This window comes from Clavispora lusitaniae (assembly GCF_014636115.1).
Source record: "Clavispora lusitaniae strain FDAARGOS_655 chromosome Unknown tig00000105_pilon, whole genome shotgun sequence".
NCBI lineage: Eukaryota > Fungi > Ascomycota > Pichiomycetes > Serinales > Metschnikowiaceae > Clavispora > Clavispora lusitaniae.
Window position 1 is genome coordinate 1,389,949 of NW_027093978.1, and position 12,860 is coordinate 1,402,808.

The 12,860-nt window shown below is 44.5% G+C and overlaps 8 protein-coding genes across 8 annotated transcripts; 3 read left to right on the top strand and 5 right to left on the bottom strand. All coding sequences in view use genetic code 12, as the record gives it.

Moving 5' to 3' along the window:
* Positions 1-1,225: 1,225 nt before the first annotated feature.
* Positions 1,226-1,951, top strand: FOB63_003642 (ubiquinone biosynthesis protein; the record flags this gene model as incomplete). Its single annotated transcript, XM_002615216.1, has 1 exon — positions 1,226-1,951. One exon carries the CDS (start codon positions 1,226-1,228, stop codon positions 1,949-1,951), a length of 726 nt encoding a protein of 241 aa, XP_002615262.1.
* A 523-nt stretch (positions 1,952-2,474) lies between these two features.
* Positions 2,475-2,825, bottom strand: YKE2 (tubulin-binding prefolding complex subunit; the record flags this gene model as incomplete). Its single annotated transcript, XM_002615215.1, has 1 exon — positions 2,475-2,825. The coding sequence occupies one exon, from the start codon at positions 2,823-2,825 to the stop codon at positions 2,475-2,477; it is 351 nt and encodes a 116-aa protein (XP_002615261.1).
* Positions 2,826-3,774: 949 nt separating this feature from the next.
* On the bottom strand, positions 3,775-4,416 carry FOB63_003644 (uncharacterized protein; the record flags this gene model as incomplete). Its single annotated transcript, XM_002615214.1, has 1 exon — positions 3,775-4,416. The coding sequence occupies one exon, from the start codon at positions 4,414-4,416 to the stop codon at positions 3,775-3,777; it is 642 nt and encodes a 213-aa protein (XP_002615260.1).
* A 626-nt stretch (positions 4,417-5,042) lies between these two features.
* Positions 5,043-5,564, bottom strand: FOB63_003645 (uncharacterized protein; the record flags this gene model as incomplete). Its single annotated transcript, XM_002615213.1, has 1 exon — positions 5,043-5,564. One exon carries the CDS (start codon positions 5,562-5,564, stop codon positions 5,043-5,045), a length of 522 nt encoding a protein of 173 aa, XP_002615259.1.
* Positions 5,565-6,799: 1,235 nt separating this feature from the next.
* Positions 6,800-8,494, top strand: FOB63_003646 (Amino acid permease family protein; the record flags this gene model as incomplete). Its single annotated transcript, XM_002615211.2, has 1 exon — positions 6,800-8,494. The coding sequence occupies one exon, from the start codon at positions 6,800-6,802 to the stop codon at positions 8,492-8,494; it is 1,695 nt and encodes a 564-aa protein (XP_002615257.2).
* A 1,094-nt stretch (positions 8,495-9,588) lies between these two features.
* Positions 9,589-10,656, top strand: HMX1 (Hmx1p; the record flags this gene model as incomplete). Its single annotated transcript, XM_002615210.2, has 1 exon — positions 9,589-10,656. The coding sequence occupies one exon, from the start codon at positions 9,589-9,591 to the stop codon at positions 10,654-10,656; it is 1,068 nt and encodes a 355-aa protein (XP_002615256.2).
* Positions 10,657-10,814: 158 nt separating this feature from the next.
* On the bottom strand, positions 10,815-11,483 carry HBR1 (nucleoside-triphosphatase; the record flags this gene model as incomplete). The annotated part of the gene is made up of 1 exon (XM_002615209.2): positions 10,815-11,483. One exon carries the CDS (start codon positions 11,481-11,483, stop codon positions 10,815-10,817), a length of 669 nt encoding a protein of 222 aa, XP_002615255.2.
* Positions 11,484-12,257: 774 nt separating this feature from the next.
* FOB63_003649 (uncharacterized protein) lies at positions 12,258-12,551 on the bottom strand (the record flags this gene model as incomplete). The annotated part of the gene is made up of 1 exon (XM_066102339.1): positions 12,258-12,551. The coding sequence occupies one exon, from the start codon at positions 12,549-12,551 to the stop codon at positions 12,258-12,260; it is 294 nt and encodes a 97-aa protein (XP_065958357.1).
* Positions 12,552-12,860: the final 309 nt, after the last annotated feature.

Genomic DNA, 12,860 nt, shown 5'->3' on the forward strand with positions numbered 1-12,860 from the left:
TGCACCTCCTAAATGAAATAGTTGACCGTATATGTAGCGGGCCGTTTATTTTTCCAGGTGGACGAATTGCACTCACATTGTCAGGTATTCAGGACAGTGCAACTATTTCCGATTACTTACAGACCCGTCGTTACTATTATCTCACCAATACATGAGCCAGGTCGACCCAAGTACGACTTGACCGAGGTCGATTCGAGTGACTATGTTCGACCGAGTATTTCAAGGTATTCGACCGAATTTGGTTACGAAGACATCAGTGCCTTGTAAAACGGAGTTGGAATCATTATCTGCAACCCATAAGTTGACTATATTAGTGAACCATTCTTTCGTTACACACGAAGAAAAGCCTCTGATGATTGCTACGTCTGAGTCCCTCAAATTCAAATCGTAACAAGGCTTGTTGGTTGTCGCGATCATGTTATTGCCCCAAAATAGCCAGCCAGAGTTAGCTTTTTTATCAATGAAGTAACTTGGATGATCAAGGTTAGCCATTTCCTTTTTCCACGTTTCATAGTAGGAAACTCCGTTTCTAAGACTCGTGTCAACGACAACAAAATCCTTCATCACAAACTCAAGATCATAAGCATTGGAAAGATCATAGCCCACAGCAGTCGGCCTATTTGAAGACTTCTTTTGCAATATCTAGTTCGTTCATATGATGCGCACCGACTTTCAAAAATTGAAAAAGTATAGCAAGACAACTCCTTTAAGCATTATTCACAGAGAGGACCTACAACAACATACGATGCGAAACTGGCAAAACTGGTACTAGTATCAGATTATATCGTCATTCACTAAGAGAGATTTAGGATCCATATAGGTAAGTTATGCTGCTTCAAAGAGTAGGAGAGCCTGTGTAGTTCTATACCTTCTGTGCGAAGCTTCGTATCGAGAACCTCACAATCGCATAATCAGTCTTAACAGCAATTACCATAGATTTAAACAAAAATTAGGATGAGCTACAAAAATCTCAAGCACTTAATTATCTAGCATTTTTGCTTACTCATTGTTTCTAGTCATGTCTGGCCATATCTCTAGTATTAACATCCGGCTCAAACTCGTCCCATAATCTCAAACATCCTTACAGTCTGGCGCGCCTTTTTGAAACGCTGGTCTTGACCACGTACTTGCACAAGCGTATTTTTCGGATCCTTTGGTTTTCGATTGTTTGCCCTTTGTTTGTTTTGGCTCTCGTAACTCTGTCCTGTTGTCACCTCGATTTGCCATGTTTCGTCTGATTCTCCGGTCTTCTCGTTCATACCACTCGGTTTCCCATGCCAACACCATTGTCAACCCAAAACTGCCCGAGACACTTCTCCTTGGGCAGGCGCTCAAACATGTGCCCGAGTTGGGTTTCTCGCAAAGAAGCATTTCTGCTGCCGTCGCTGACTTGAATATGCTGGACTCGCTTCAACTGGTTCTTTCTGCCTCTTCTTCTCACTCGCCTGAGTTCCTGCTTGTGTTGTTCTGGCTCAAGAATCTGCGCCAGCGCTTGTGGGACCACGTGTGCGACAAAGAGCTGCCTTTCCATAACGTGGCAAACGAGTACGACCGTGCTGCGTATCTTCTCAAAACGAGACTCTCGTACAACCAGCCAATTGCCCACCGTATGAAAGAGGCCCTTGCGCAATTGGTGGCTCCATACAACTGGGCTGCCGCACTTGGCGAGCTCCATAACTTGAGCGATGATGTGGCCTTTTACGCCGGCGACGACTCGCACGATCTGGCCTGGTATGCCAAGAGACTTGCTCTTTCTTCGATCTACGTCAAATCCGAGCTTTTCATGCTTCAAGACCGCAGCGAGAACTACACTCGTACCGAGGCTTTTGTGGATTCAAGTGTGGCCAGTTTGAAAGCAGCTGGAGCCGGTTACAATGCGGTGGAGCAATGGAGCGCCTTCACTGCCATCTCGACTGTCAACTTGATCCGCTCGCAGTTGGCCCGTGGATAATAGCCAGGCCGATTTTTTGCTGGAGCTTTTGAATAGAATATGACGCTATGACTATACTGTGTAGACGAAGCCTTGATTGGCCTGGAATCTCATGATCCCAGGTGACTCAAATGATGATGAATCTGACTTCACGGTGAACGTGTAATGATAAACACCCGCAATGAGTTTCGAGACGACCTTACGAACATTTCAATTGCTGTCCTAAGCCAGAAAATAGTCGTTCAGGAAGCCTTGGTAAAGTTCCGTACTAAACGTCTTTTCATTTCTTTCATTTACTGACTAAACTGACTAAACGTCTTCTCATTTCTCACGTTGGCTGACTAAACTAATAGTGTAGAGATGGAATAGAAGTACAGTTTATGTCTCTCTACATTGCCACATTTGCCCTACTTGGACCTTCAATGCATCATTTGCTCAAAGTTGTGCGAATACTCTTCTCCTCGCATCTTATCGTCATCTATTCAATATTAAGCACATTAAGGTGTTTCCTCCTTTGTGGAATCATTCAACCTTTTTATTTTCTTTAGTTGCCCATCTGGGCTCTCACAGCCAACAACTTATTCCTCGTTTCCTCCATCAGTTTCTGCTCCTTCTCGATCTTGTCTTCCACCCTTTTGATTTCGCCCTGAATGAACTCAATTCTCTTGGTCACGTTCATCTTGGCCTCTCCAAAGTCTTGCGGCATCAACACGGGCCCGGTCAACTTGTAGATTTTGGAGTCTTCGTTCAAAAACTCAAATTCCTCAAGCACAATTTTGTTTTCCTGGTACTGCGTCTCAAGCTTGGAACGAGCATCTGCCAAGTCGTTGATGCTGTTTTGCTGTCGAGAAAACTCCATCGAGAGCTTTTCAAAGTCCAGTTTGATGTCGGCCATGGAGATTGTAGTCTGAAGAATCGAATATGGAGGTGCGCTTACTACTAAAAGATGCACTACTTTTTATGAGTGCGGTAGTGGAAAAGAGTTTTGACAACTTCGATTGTTTTTATTGAAACAATGTGTTATTCATGAGTTTGTGATAGATGATATTTGAGTGACTTCCAATTCGGATTTAGCGTCGCCGACTCGAACTTGCTACCCTTTTCTTCTTTACTTTCTCTTCCTTTCTTTATCGAAAAGGTGCGTAATCAATCTTGATCTTTTTTCTCTACTATACTATCGCCTTATTTGTTCTTACTTTGGGGTTATTACGTTATGTTCCCTTTCGGTTCTGTGCTGAAACAATTGTGAACTGGTTGTTTAAATAGTTGTGCTATGACCACTCACTTTCGCTAATAAGTTAGCATCTAGAACCGAGAATACTGGGAAGATTCTGAAATAGTATCACAGCTCTCTCCTGATGATGTCATGGATTTCCGTGCATGTATCGGTAATCAGAAATCCAATACGAAAGCTGAACTGCGCTAATATTGAATTTTCACAAGTACTCTTCAAACTAGGTTAGTAGAGCTTTAATTTTGACCTCTACAATCCATAAAGCGTATATATCGTGCCAAAGTATTGCAAACGCCAATACAAGAGCACGAAAATCTTCCAGGTGCATGTAGAAAAGTATTAAAATTCCATTTCACTCAGTCAATGTGAGTTTGACTCATCTGAATCACAGCATTATCTTATCAACACTTCAGGACGGCATCGAGTCTAATATCATTAAGACAATACTCGTCCTTCTAGTCCTCACATCATAGATCTCTTGTTTATTTACCATATTTCCTATAATATCCCCAACTATTTTCGTACCAAGATCTCCAATAATTCGAGGCCGATTCCTAATCTTCACAACTCATGTTTCTCGTTAGACTTTACTCAATTGAATCGGATGCAATCAATCCCAGTCCTTGCTCGGAAGATAGTCCTGGTCTTTTTCGTCGATTAAAATGTCTGTTACCTCGACTACTGCAAACAGACCGTATTCGGCTTCCTCGTACTCATCGAGCTCATCGATATTGTCGTCTTCCAAGTCTTCTTCGTCCTCCTCGCTGTGTTTTAGCTCATCCGCTTCGTTGTGTTTCAACTCGTCTTCTTTTGTGGCCTGATCGCCAGAGTCCACTTCCATCAGATCATCTTCCACAGCCACGTCGCTTCCGATACTTCCCCACTGGAAATGTGGTTTTAGTTCGTGTGACGTGTGTCTGCGTGCTTTCTGTTTCTCCACTTCTGTCTCGCTAGTAGTTCTAGACTTGACTTTGGAGAAACTCAAAGCACGCAAGCGTTTTTCTTTGGCTGCAGAACGCAGTTGCTGGTACGGAGTAGCAAAAAGGTTCTGGTTGAAGATAAAACCCTGGCATTCCTTAAGCGAAATGATGCTTTGTTGCGGAGTATCATGGAAGAAGCTAAAAGACTCGTATACAGACGCCTTTTCGTGGTCAATCATGCTGCGAGAGAGAAACGAGTTGCGTCGGAAACACGGAGCTTCCGTGGACGAGAAAGAGGACCGGCCTTTGCTTAGTTGTTGGGGCAGGTCCATTCCGGAGAGAAATGACTCTTATAGGACTTCTGAAATTGACTGGAGGTGGTATAGACAAGAGCGCAAGTGTTGCAGTTCTTTGGCGTGTTCGGCACTCTTTTATTGTATGAGATTAGTCTTTTCGCTCAAAAAAGCTTTTTTCTCGAATGAAGACTTGATGACAGATAGCAAAAGTGGCTTGGGAGGTTATCACCATGGTGTATGCAGAACGATAACCATCTAGGCCCGAGAATGGACTACTGTAAATTTTTGATACTTGCCGTGAAAATCACTATAAGCATAGAAAATCTCTTACATACTGGAAGATTAGCTCAGGAAAGACAGTCTGATATCTATCTAGTAGGCTTCTGTTTAGTTGATAATACTTCGCACTCGGACTTTCGGATTCACCTTTCGGATTTCTGGGTACATGCCATTGGGTACGAAGCTACTGAAATCATCCTTCTTTGAGACTACTTAACTCAATAAAGTAGAGCATTTTCAAGAGTAAGCCAGCGTGAATCTAGTTTGCTGTTCTCCAGCCTAATCGAGTCTCGTCTTTCCGTCGTTCTATTCTTTCTCTTTCTATTCTTTCTCGTCTCTCTACAGTCACTAGTCGTAAGTCGTTCATTGATATGCAAAGGCCCTCAGGCCGAAAGTGCCCACCCGGGGCGCTTGAATCGGTTTATGACATACATAAGCCCTTCTCTTGAATTGTTCATGTTCAGATGGAATCTGTCCCTGCTCCACTCCTCGATGCGCCGCTTGAAGCCGAAGAAATTCGACGAGAACTTGACGTTCACCTCGATGCTGGTCACCTCGCCCTCCGTCTTGTAGGTGAGATACTCCTCCACCTTGACGAATTTGCGGTGGTCCACATTGGCTGAGTAAGCATGCACGGTTTGGGTTTTCGGATCAATCACGGCCTTCTCGATGATCCACGACTCGAGCTTGTGGCCCAATATGGGCTTGATGAAGTCCGGCAACAGCCCTGTCTTCACCACTAGCCGCGTCGTGTGAAGGCGGCCCTGGTCGTCGACAGAGGTGCCTAGTGTGTCGGAGGAAAGCACGTGCTTGGCATATGGGTTCGGATACCGGTTGAGGTAGGCCACCGAAGTGGTGTAGAAGTCTGAATTGTACGAGTACACGCTCGAGAGAAGCTGAACCATGGGGCTGGCGAAGGATGGTTGGATGGAAAAAGTCGTGAGACGAGGTTTTGCCGGTCACGTGCGTGTATCCAGTAGCGACGGCGCGGAAGCAAATGGAGCCAGGAGCCGAAAAAAAATGCTCTGTGCCAAGCTCCGCTCCGTTCCGAGTCTTATTTCCGTGATTAGGGCAAACGGTACGGGTTTTCGGTGGCGGAGCCCAGAAGGTACGGATGCAAACCACCCAACTCTCTTTCTCTGGCACGGCATTCAGACGGGCAATAATTTTTGCTATCTGTCCCAACTGCTCCGGCCCGGATTCTGGCAAAACACACCATTATTGTCCCCACATGCCACTTTGTTCCCCACGATGCGCCTACAGGAAAGGATATAGCGCGGTATTTACCAAATCCGAATGGACCACGTCTGATTACTAAGTGGTGACAGGGCAATCTCTGCGCGATAAGCTACAAAAATCGCCGAACATGCTTCGAAATCGCCTCGCATGAAAGATTGTACTGCACTCAGTCAGCCGTTTTGGTTTTTGCGAAATGCTCGCATGATTGGACCATCACAATTGCCGTAGATAAAGAAGGGTTATATGTGCACAGACATTGTCGTGGAGACTTTCGCGTATTGCCGTATTCGAACAGTGTCGGGGGAGGAGGGGAAAGTGGCAGTCCATGTTTCTCGTGTGGTTCTTGTTTCTCCTCTGGTGATTTGTGTTTCCCCTCTGCATGAAGGGTTCTTCATGACGTTTTTGCAAATTTCTTTTTCCGCTAGGACATGGGTGTCATTCCGGAAATTACCCGCCATGCATGGATTACCTATGGCAAAACTACTATTCTGTGCATATTCCTGCATCAGTCAATGGCATTTTTGCCATATGCGCGGCGTTTTGCATTCATCTAGACTGGCATTTGAACACGACAATGGGGTATTTGCGCTCATTGCCCACTTTCTGCTATCATGTGTGATGGGAGGGGTTGCATATCGCTTGTTCATGCCGAGATAACAAATCGACATTCACCCCTTTTGCAAGAGATGACTATCGGGTTTATAATATTTAGCTTCCTCCGTTGACGTGAGCATACCTTTCTTTTTCTTGTTTTTCTTTTTTGTGTCTGCACCTGTTCAGTACATTCAACTGTTGAAGTGAACATACATATTTTGTCACTGCCAAGATATAAACCCACGCTTGCCTTGGTTTCTTGGATTTTTATTCTTTTTGCTATTTTTTTTCTCAACTGCTAAACACAATGACCGAGAAGCATCGCAAAGGCACACATGCCAATAATGTCAACGACATTGAACCAATTGTTTCCGAAATCAAAATATATGCCTCCGACAACACCTCTGACGCCGGTCCTCCACTTAAAGGATGGGCTAAATTTGTCGACTCATTCACAGAGGGCCATGGCCAACACTTGAAGGAAAAAAACTTGAAGATGTCCCACTTGATGGTGATTGCTCTAAGCAGTGGTTTGGGTACCGGTCTTTTAGTTGGTTCTGCTGCCAAGTTGAGACTTGGTGGTCCTCTCGCTGTTTTGCTCGCCTACGCCATTGTTGGTGCCATGTGTATTTGCACCATGAACTCTGTAGGAGAGCTTACAGTGGCATACACGGAAATGGAGGGTGGTTTCAACGAATTCTACAGAATGTTTTTGGATGATTCCATTGCTTTTGCCTTGGGTTGGAACTATTGGTTTGAGTGGGTAACCACCATTTCTTTAGAGTTGGTGACTGCCTCGATGACCATTAAATACTGGAACACCTCCATCAACTCGGATGTGTTTGTGGTGATTTTCTTCCTTGTCATTTGTTTCATCAACTTGTTCGGTGTTCGTGGTTACGGTGAGGCTGAATTTTTCATGAACTCGCTTAAGCTCACAATGTTGACTGGTTTCTTCATTATGGGTTTGTGCATTGATTTCGGCGCCACCAAAAGCGGATACATTGGAGGTAAATACTGGAGACACCCTGGTGCTTGGGTATCGTTCAAAGGTTTCGTTAAGGGTTTCTCCACTGCCTCTTTCTCCATGGGTGGTACTGAATTTTTGGCCTTGTCTGTCTCTGAAGTGCGCAACCCTAGAGCAGCTTTGCCCACGGCCATTAGACTTGTTTTCCTTCGTATTGTTTTCTTTTACTTGGGTTCCTTGGTTATTGTTGGATTGCTTGTGCCATATGACTCGGACCGTCTTTTGGGTTCTGGTTCTGTCAGTGCCTCTCCATATGTGTTGGCGGCCGATCTTCATGGGGTCAAGGTTGTGCCTCACATTGTCAATGCGGTGATTTTGAACTCGGTCACTTCTGTGGCTACTGCTGCCATGTACTCGTCCTCGAGATTGTTGCGTTCTCTTGCCGAACAAGGTTATGCTCCTCGTTTCTTTAACTACACTGATAAAGCTGGCCGTCCTCTCAGAGCTTGGATTGTTTCTATTCTTGCCCTGTGTTTTGCATTCATCGCCACCTACGAAAAACAAGATGTGGTTTTCAACTGGCTTTTGTCTATTGTTGCCTTGTCCATTGTGTTTATCTGGCCTGCCCTTTGCATCTGTCACTTGAGATGGAGAGCCGCTTTGGCTTACAACAATGTCTCTTTGGACACTTTGGGTTTTGTCTCATACACTGGTGTTTTGGGTTCATGGTACTCCATTATTGTCAACGGTTTGATTTTGATTGGTCAGTTCTGGGTGGCTTTGTTCCCTGATGGAGATGCTAGTGTTAACAACTTTTTCCAGAACTACGCCTGTGTGCCCTTCCTTATCGTTTGTTACCTTGGCCACAAGATTTACGTGGGCAACTGGAAGAAGTACTGGCTTCGTGTAGATGAGATTGATATTTTCACGGGGAGAACGATATACGACCCGGAAATTATGAAATTAGAGAAGGAGGAGGCTAAGCAGAAATATGCTGCGGCCCCATGGTGGAAGAAGGCTTATCTTTGGATCTAGGTATTAGCTAGCCTATACCTTCAATGCATGTTAAGAAATGATTTTATTGTAGATGTTGACTGGCCAACAACTAAACAAAGTGCCAGCACATTAATACTGTTTTGGTCGTTGATGCTTTCTACTTCTAAAGTCGAATTGTGCTCATTCTGTCCTCTGTAAAGAGTATACTCTCTGTTGTGATTCAATATTGATTACAAGTGCCCAGTCCAACAATGATTTGATGCCCTATTACCTTGCATAGTGATCTACATGGCCAACGAGCAAAAGAACTGTTAGAAACATAATTTGGCGGTGAAGGCGAAGAGCATGAAGTAATGATGGATAAAAGAAGAGGTTTAGCTTCTGGATTGAAAAATTGACTACAGTATTGACATTGGGTTCTGGATACAATTGGCCGTGTATATTCTAGTCCGAAATTCTTTGTTCCTGGCTTCTAACTACAACTTAAAGCCAGACTTCTTATAGACTTAGTAATTAGGGTTTATCTCGTACGACAAAGCTTATCTAGAAGTTACTATAACCAGGGCCTGGACTACCTCCAGGTTCTCCTGTATGGTCGACCTAACAGAAACGTCATGAAGGTCTATGAGATGCCTTTCTTTCTTCACGGGATGCAAGTCTGACCTTCGATAAACTAGAAGCATAATCTTCTCTGTGCGATTTTCATACTACGAAATCTCAAGCCCGTAAAACTGCAGCCATCCGTCATTCTTGATATTCACGGCCACTCGCAGTTGCTACGAATGCAAGAATTAAGCTTTAGAGTCTGGAAATTGAAACCTCATGACCCTGAGATTAAGCCGCTTGGTTGATTGTAAAATGATAAAGTTTGATGACCGTTCATACAATTTCGGACAAATTTTTGAGCATTCACACGAGATTATCCCCACAAATTGTAGTGCATTTATCGAGCATTCTCTGGTGTGCATAGTCTGCATTATCTTTTCCATCAGTCGCGTCTCCCAGCATGGATGCATCTGCTTTTATGAGCAAGAGCTACAAAATCGCGCCTAAAAAATAAATGGAAAACCCGAGATGAAAACAGATGTCAAGAAAATAGTACCAGTCTTCTGCACAGCCCTGCGAGAGAAGAAATGGGACAAAAATTCTTGTCGCGGGGTAGACCGATATATGCGATTGCCTTTGTCGGAGATATCGGTGAATACTTAATATACCAGGCATGCTCGCCGCAGAAAAAAAAACCACACCCACTTTTTCTACACTTTTCTTTAAACAGTTTCCTTGAAGAGCTTTACTCACAAGGACTTCCCACCACTTATACCTACATCAAAATGTCCACCACAACAACCAAGTTGAACCAGCAGGAAATTATTCCGCTGCGCACAGATGTCGGAGCCTTGGCCAACAGAATCAACATGGAAACCAGAAGTCTTCATAATAAGATCGACAAGTTGGTCACACTCAAGTTTGCGCTTGCCTTGCGTGACTACAAGATCTTCAGACAAGGCTTGCAAAGTTTTTACCACGTGTTTGCCACGATCGAAGAGTGTTTGTACAAGCAGCTTGAAAACGAAGATTCCGAGTGGACCCCGCTTCTCAGAAATGTGTGGAAGCCTGAGATGGCCAGACGCGAGAAGGGCCAGCAGGACTTGTTGTTCTACTATGACGGCAGAAAAGAGAAGTTCATGACGCCCATCATGCCTGCGCAAATCGAGTTTGTCAACCACATTCGCCAGGTGACGAGCGAGAAACCTTATCTCTTGTTGGCATACTTGCATGTGATGTACTTGGCGCTTTTTGCTGGCGGTCGTGTCATGAGATCGTCCATTTCGAGAGCCACGGGCTTGTTTCCCCGCAAGGATGGTTTGAGCCACGGTGAAATCGTCAAAGAAGGCTCCAACTTCTTCCTGTTTGACGTGGAAGATGAGAACACGTTCCGTCTTCTTTACAAGAGAGACTACGAGTTGCAAACGAGAAACAACTTGACCGAGGAGCAGAAGTTGGAAATCATCGAGGAGTCCAAGTACATTTTCCAACAGAATGCCAAGTGTGTCATAGAGTTGGAGCACCACAACTTGAGCCGCATCAAAAGCAAGTGGTCCTACTTCTTTGTCACCAGAGGCTACTACATTGCCATCGCCATTTTCTTCGTTATTGCATTGGTGTCTCTTCGGAGAATCTACTCCCACGTCATAGCATAGAATTTATCACTATATACCAGGAACACAATTTGTGACGACGTTATCGGGATCTGAAAATAGTAGAAATGAACGCATTTAATCTGTGACACCCGTAGATGCCCTGTTAGGACATGCGTGATAGCTTCTTGAATTTTCATTTGGCCAGCCTTGTTTCACCTTCACTCGTCCGCTTCGTCATCGTCTTCTTGCTGTGCCTGGTGCGCAGCCAATACCTCTGGATCTATTTCATTTGTCACGCCATCTGGGTGGTCGTTGACCCAGTTCTCGATCCATGCCGCTATTCTATCGACATTTTCCTCCATATCCTCTACGCTGTTAGAGGCCAACGGAATGACAATTTCTGGAATGTATGCACCGGCAGCGTCTTGCCAAATGACTTCCATGATTTCACAATCCAAGTTTTCCTGGATCTTGTTGTCCTTGTAGCCTCTCTTGCTCAATCTGTCAAATAACTTGTCTGTGTCTGTCTTGAGCACCACAACCAAGTCAATCAATCTTTCTGGGAAAATGTCGCAGCAGTGCCAGTCAACAACAGCACCACCTTCTCTCAAGTCGATTTCAAGAGAGTCCAAAAGCTTGTCTTCGTCCACCACGTGTGTGTCCAACTCATCGTCGTAACTTTCCAAGCATTTTCTCTCTTTGGCCAAGTCGCTCACGTTGAGATGGGTGTATGGGCCCTTGAGTTGTGAAACCAAACTTTCAGCGTGCGAGGTTTTGCCACATCCAGGCGTTCCTGTAATGATGATATTGGGGTGGTTTCTGGTGGATTTCATGATTGATGTGGTGATGAGCAGAATGAGATGAGTCGTCCTACAGATAATCATCATTTATCATTTTGCACCCAGGGACAATCTAGACACGACACTGCGAGAATAGAGTAGCCAAGTATATTACCATGAGTTAGAGGATGTTATTTGCTTTAGTTTGCCAAGGGTGCTGTGGTTCATATGGCATATGCGGCTTCCTAGATATGGCAAGACAGATAAGTCGTAGACAGTATAAATATGGCACAGATATACATAGCACAGACATACATAGCAGAGACAGTAAAGATACAGCACAGAAAATCTTAAGATCGATGTTCAAGAAAAACAACGACGAGCGGAAACTGGGACGTTTTTCAGTCAAAGTCCATCACGACTAGAAGAGTGTCCTCACACCAGAAGAACTAGACCTCTCGTACAAGTACTGGAGTCGGCATCAGCCAAAGCGCTTACAAGTCTTCTAGACATATAGTGAAGATCTTCATTATACAATAGATATTAAACGTATGGCCATCATTACTTACCACTGTTATCAGCCATCGTCAGGTAGTGTGATTGTCCAGCAATCCTAAGTCAATTAGATTAATTCTCCTTTCGTCTGATGGTAGCAGCCCCAAACATGTAGATAGAGACACCGAAAATAAAACAGTGATTAGGAGATGGGAGTGAATAGTAGAGGAGGCACATGGATATTAGAGGTGGGTATTAGATGAGCGTGGACATTAGAGAAGGCGATTCCACCGCAACGACCAGCCATGATACTGCACTGTTGAGAAAACCAGCATCACCGATGATCTGATATCAACTCTAGTTCGCCTTCGGAGTTCTTCTGAAAGTTCATCGCAGAGCCACATGTGCCTCATCTGGCCGTGAAATTTCCTCGTAGGCCGGAGGTGCCTCCTCGTACACGGGAAGTTGATCCACCAGCGTCGATTGTCTTTCGTATCGCATGGGCGATGGTCGAGTTTCGTGTCTTTGGACATCTTGCTGCGGCTGAGGACTTTGCTTAGCATATCTGGTTTGGAGCTTTCGAACACCAAAGCAGAACAACAGCATAAATAGGAAGATTAGCAATCCCACGAAACCGACAGCCAGCTGTGGTTCCGAAACTCTGGTTCTCGGCAAATACATTTGGCGATGTTCTGACAGAGGAATGGAATTGTGGGGATGATCCACACTCGATTTTGTATACACTATGCGACGTTGTGCGCCGGAGTTTTTGGTCGGTTCGTTGCTGGTAAACCGACAGACTAGAAAAGAGGGAGCCACATATTGCAGAAAGCAATTTTGTATTGGAAGCCATGGTACCGTGAATAGTAGTTTGATGAACGTATTTTTTTCGGTACAAACAATAGCTCGTGCATTTACAGTTTTGCCGTATATTACTTAATTAGTGACAAAGTGCACTGGGACCACAAAAGTTCCAAAAGCAAAAAACAA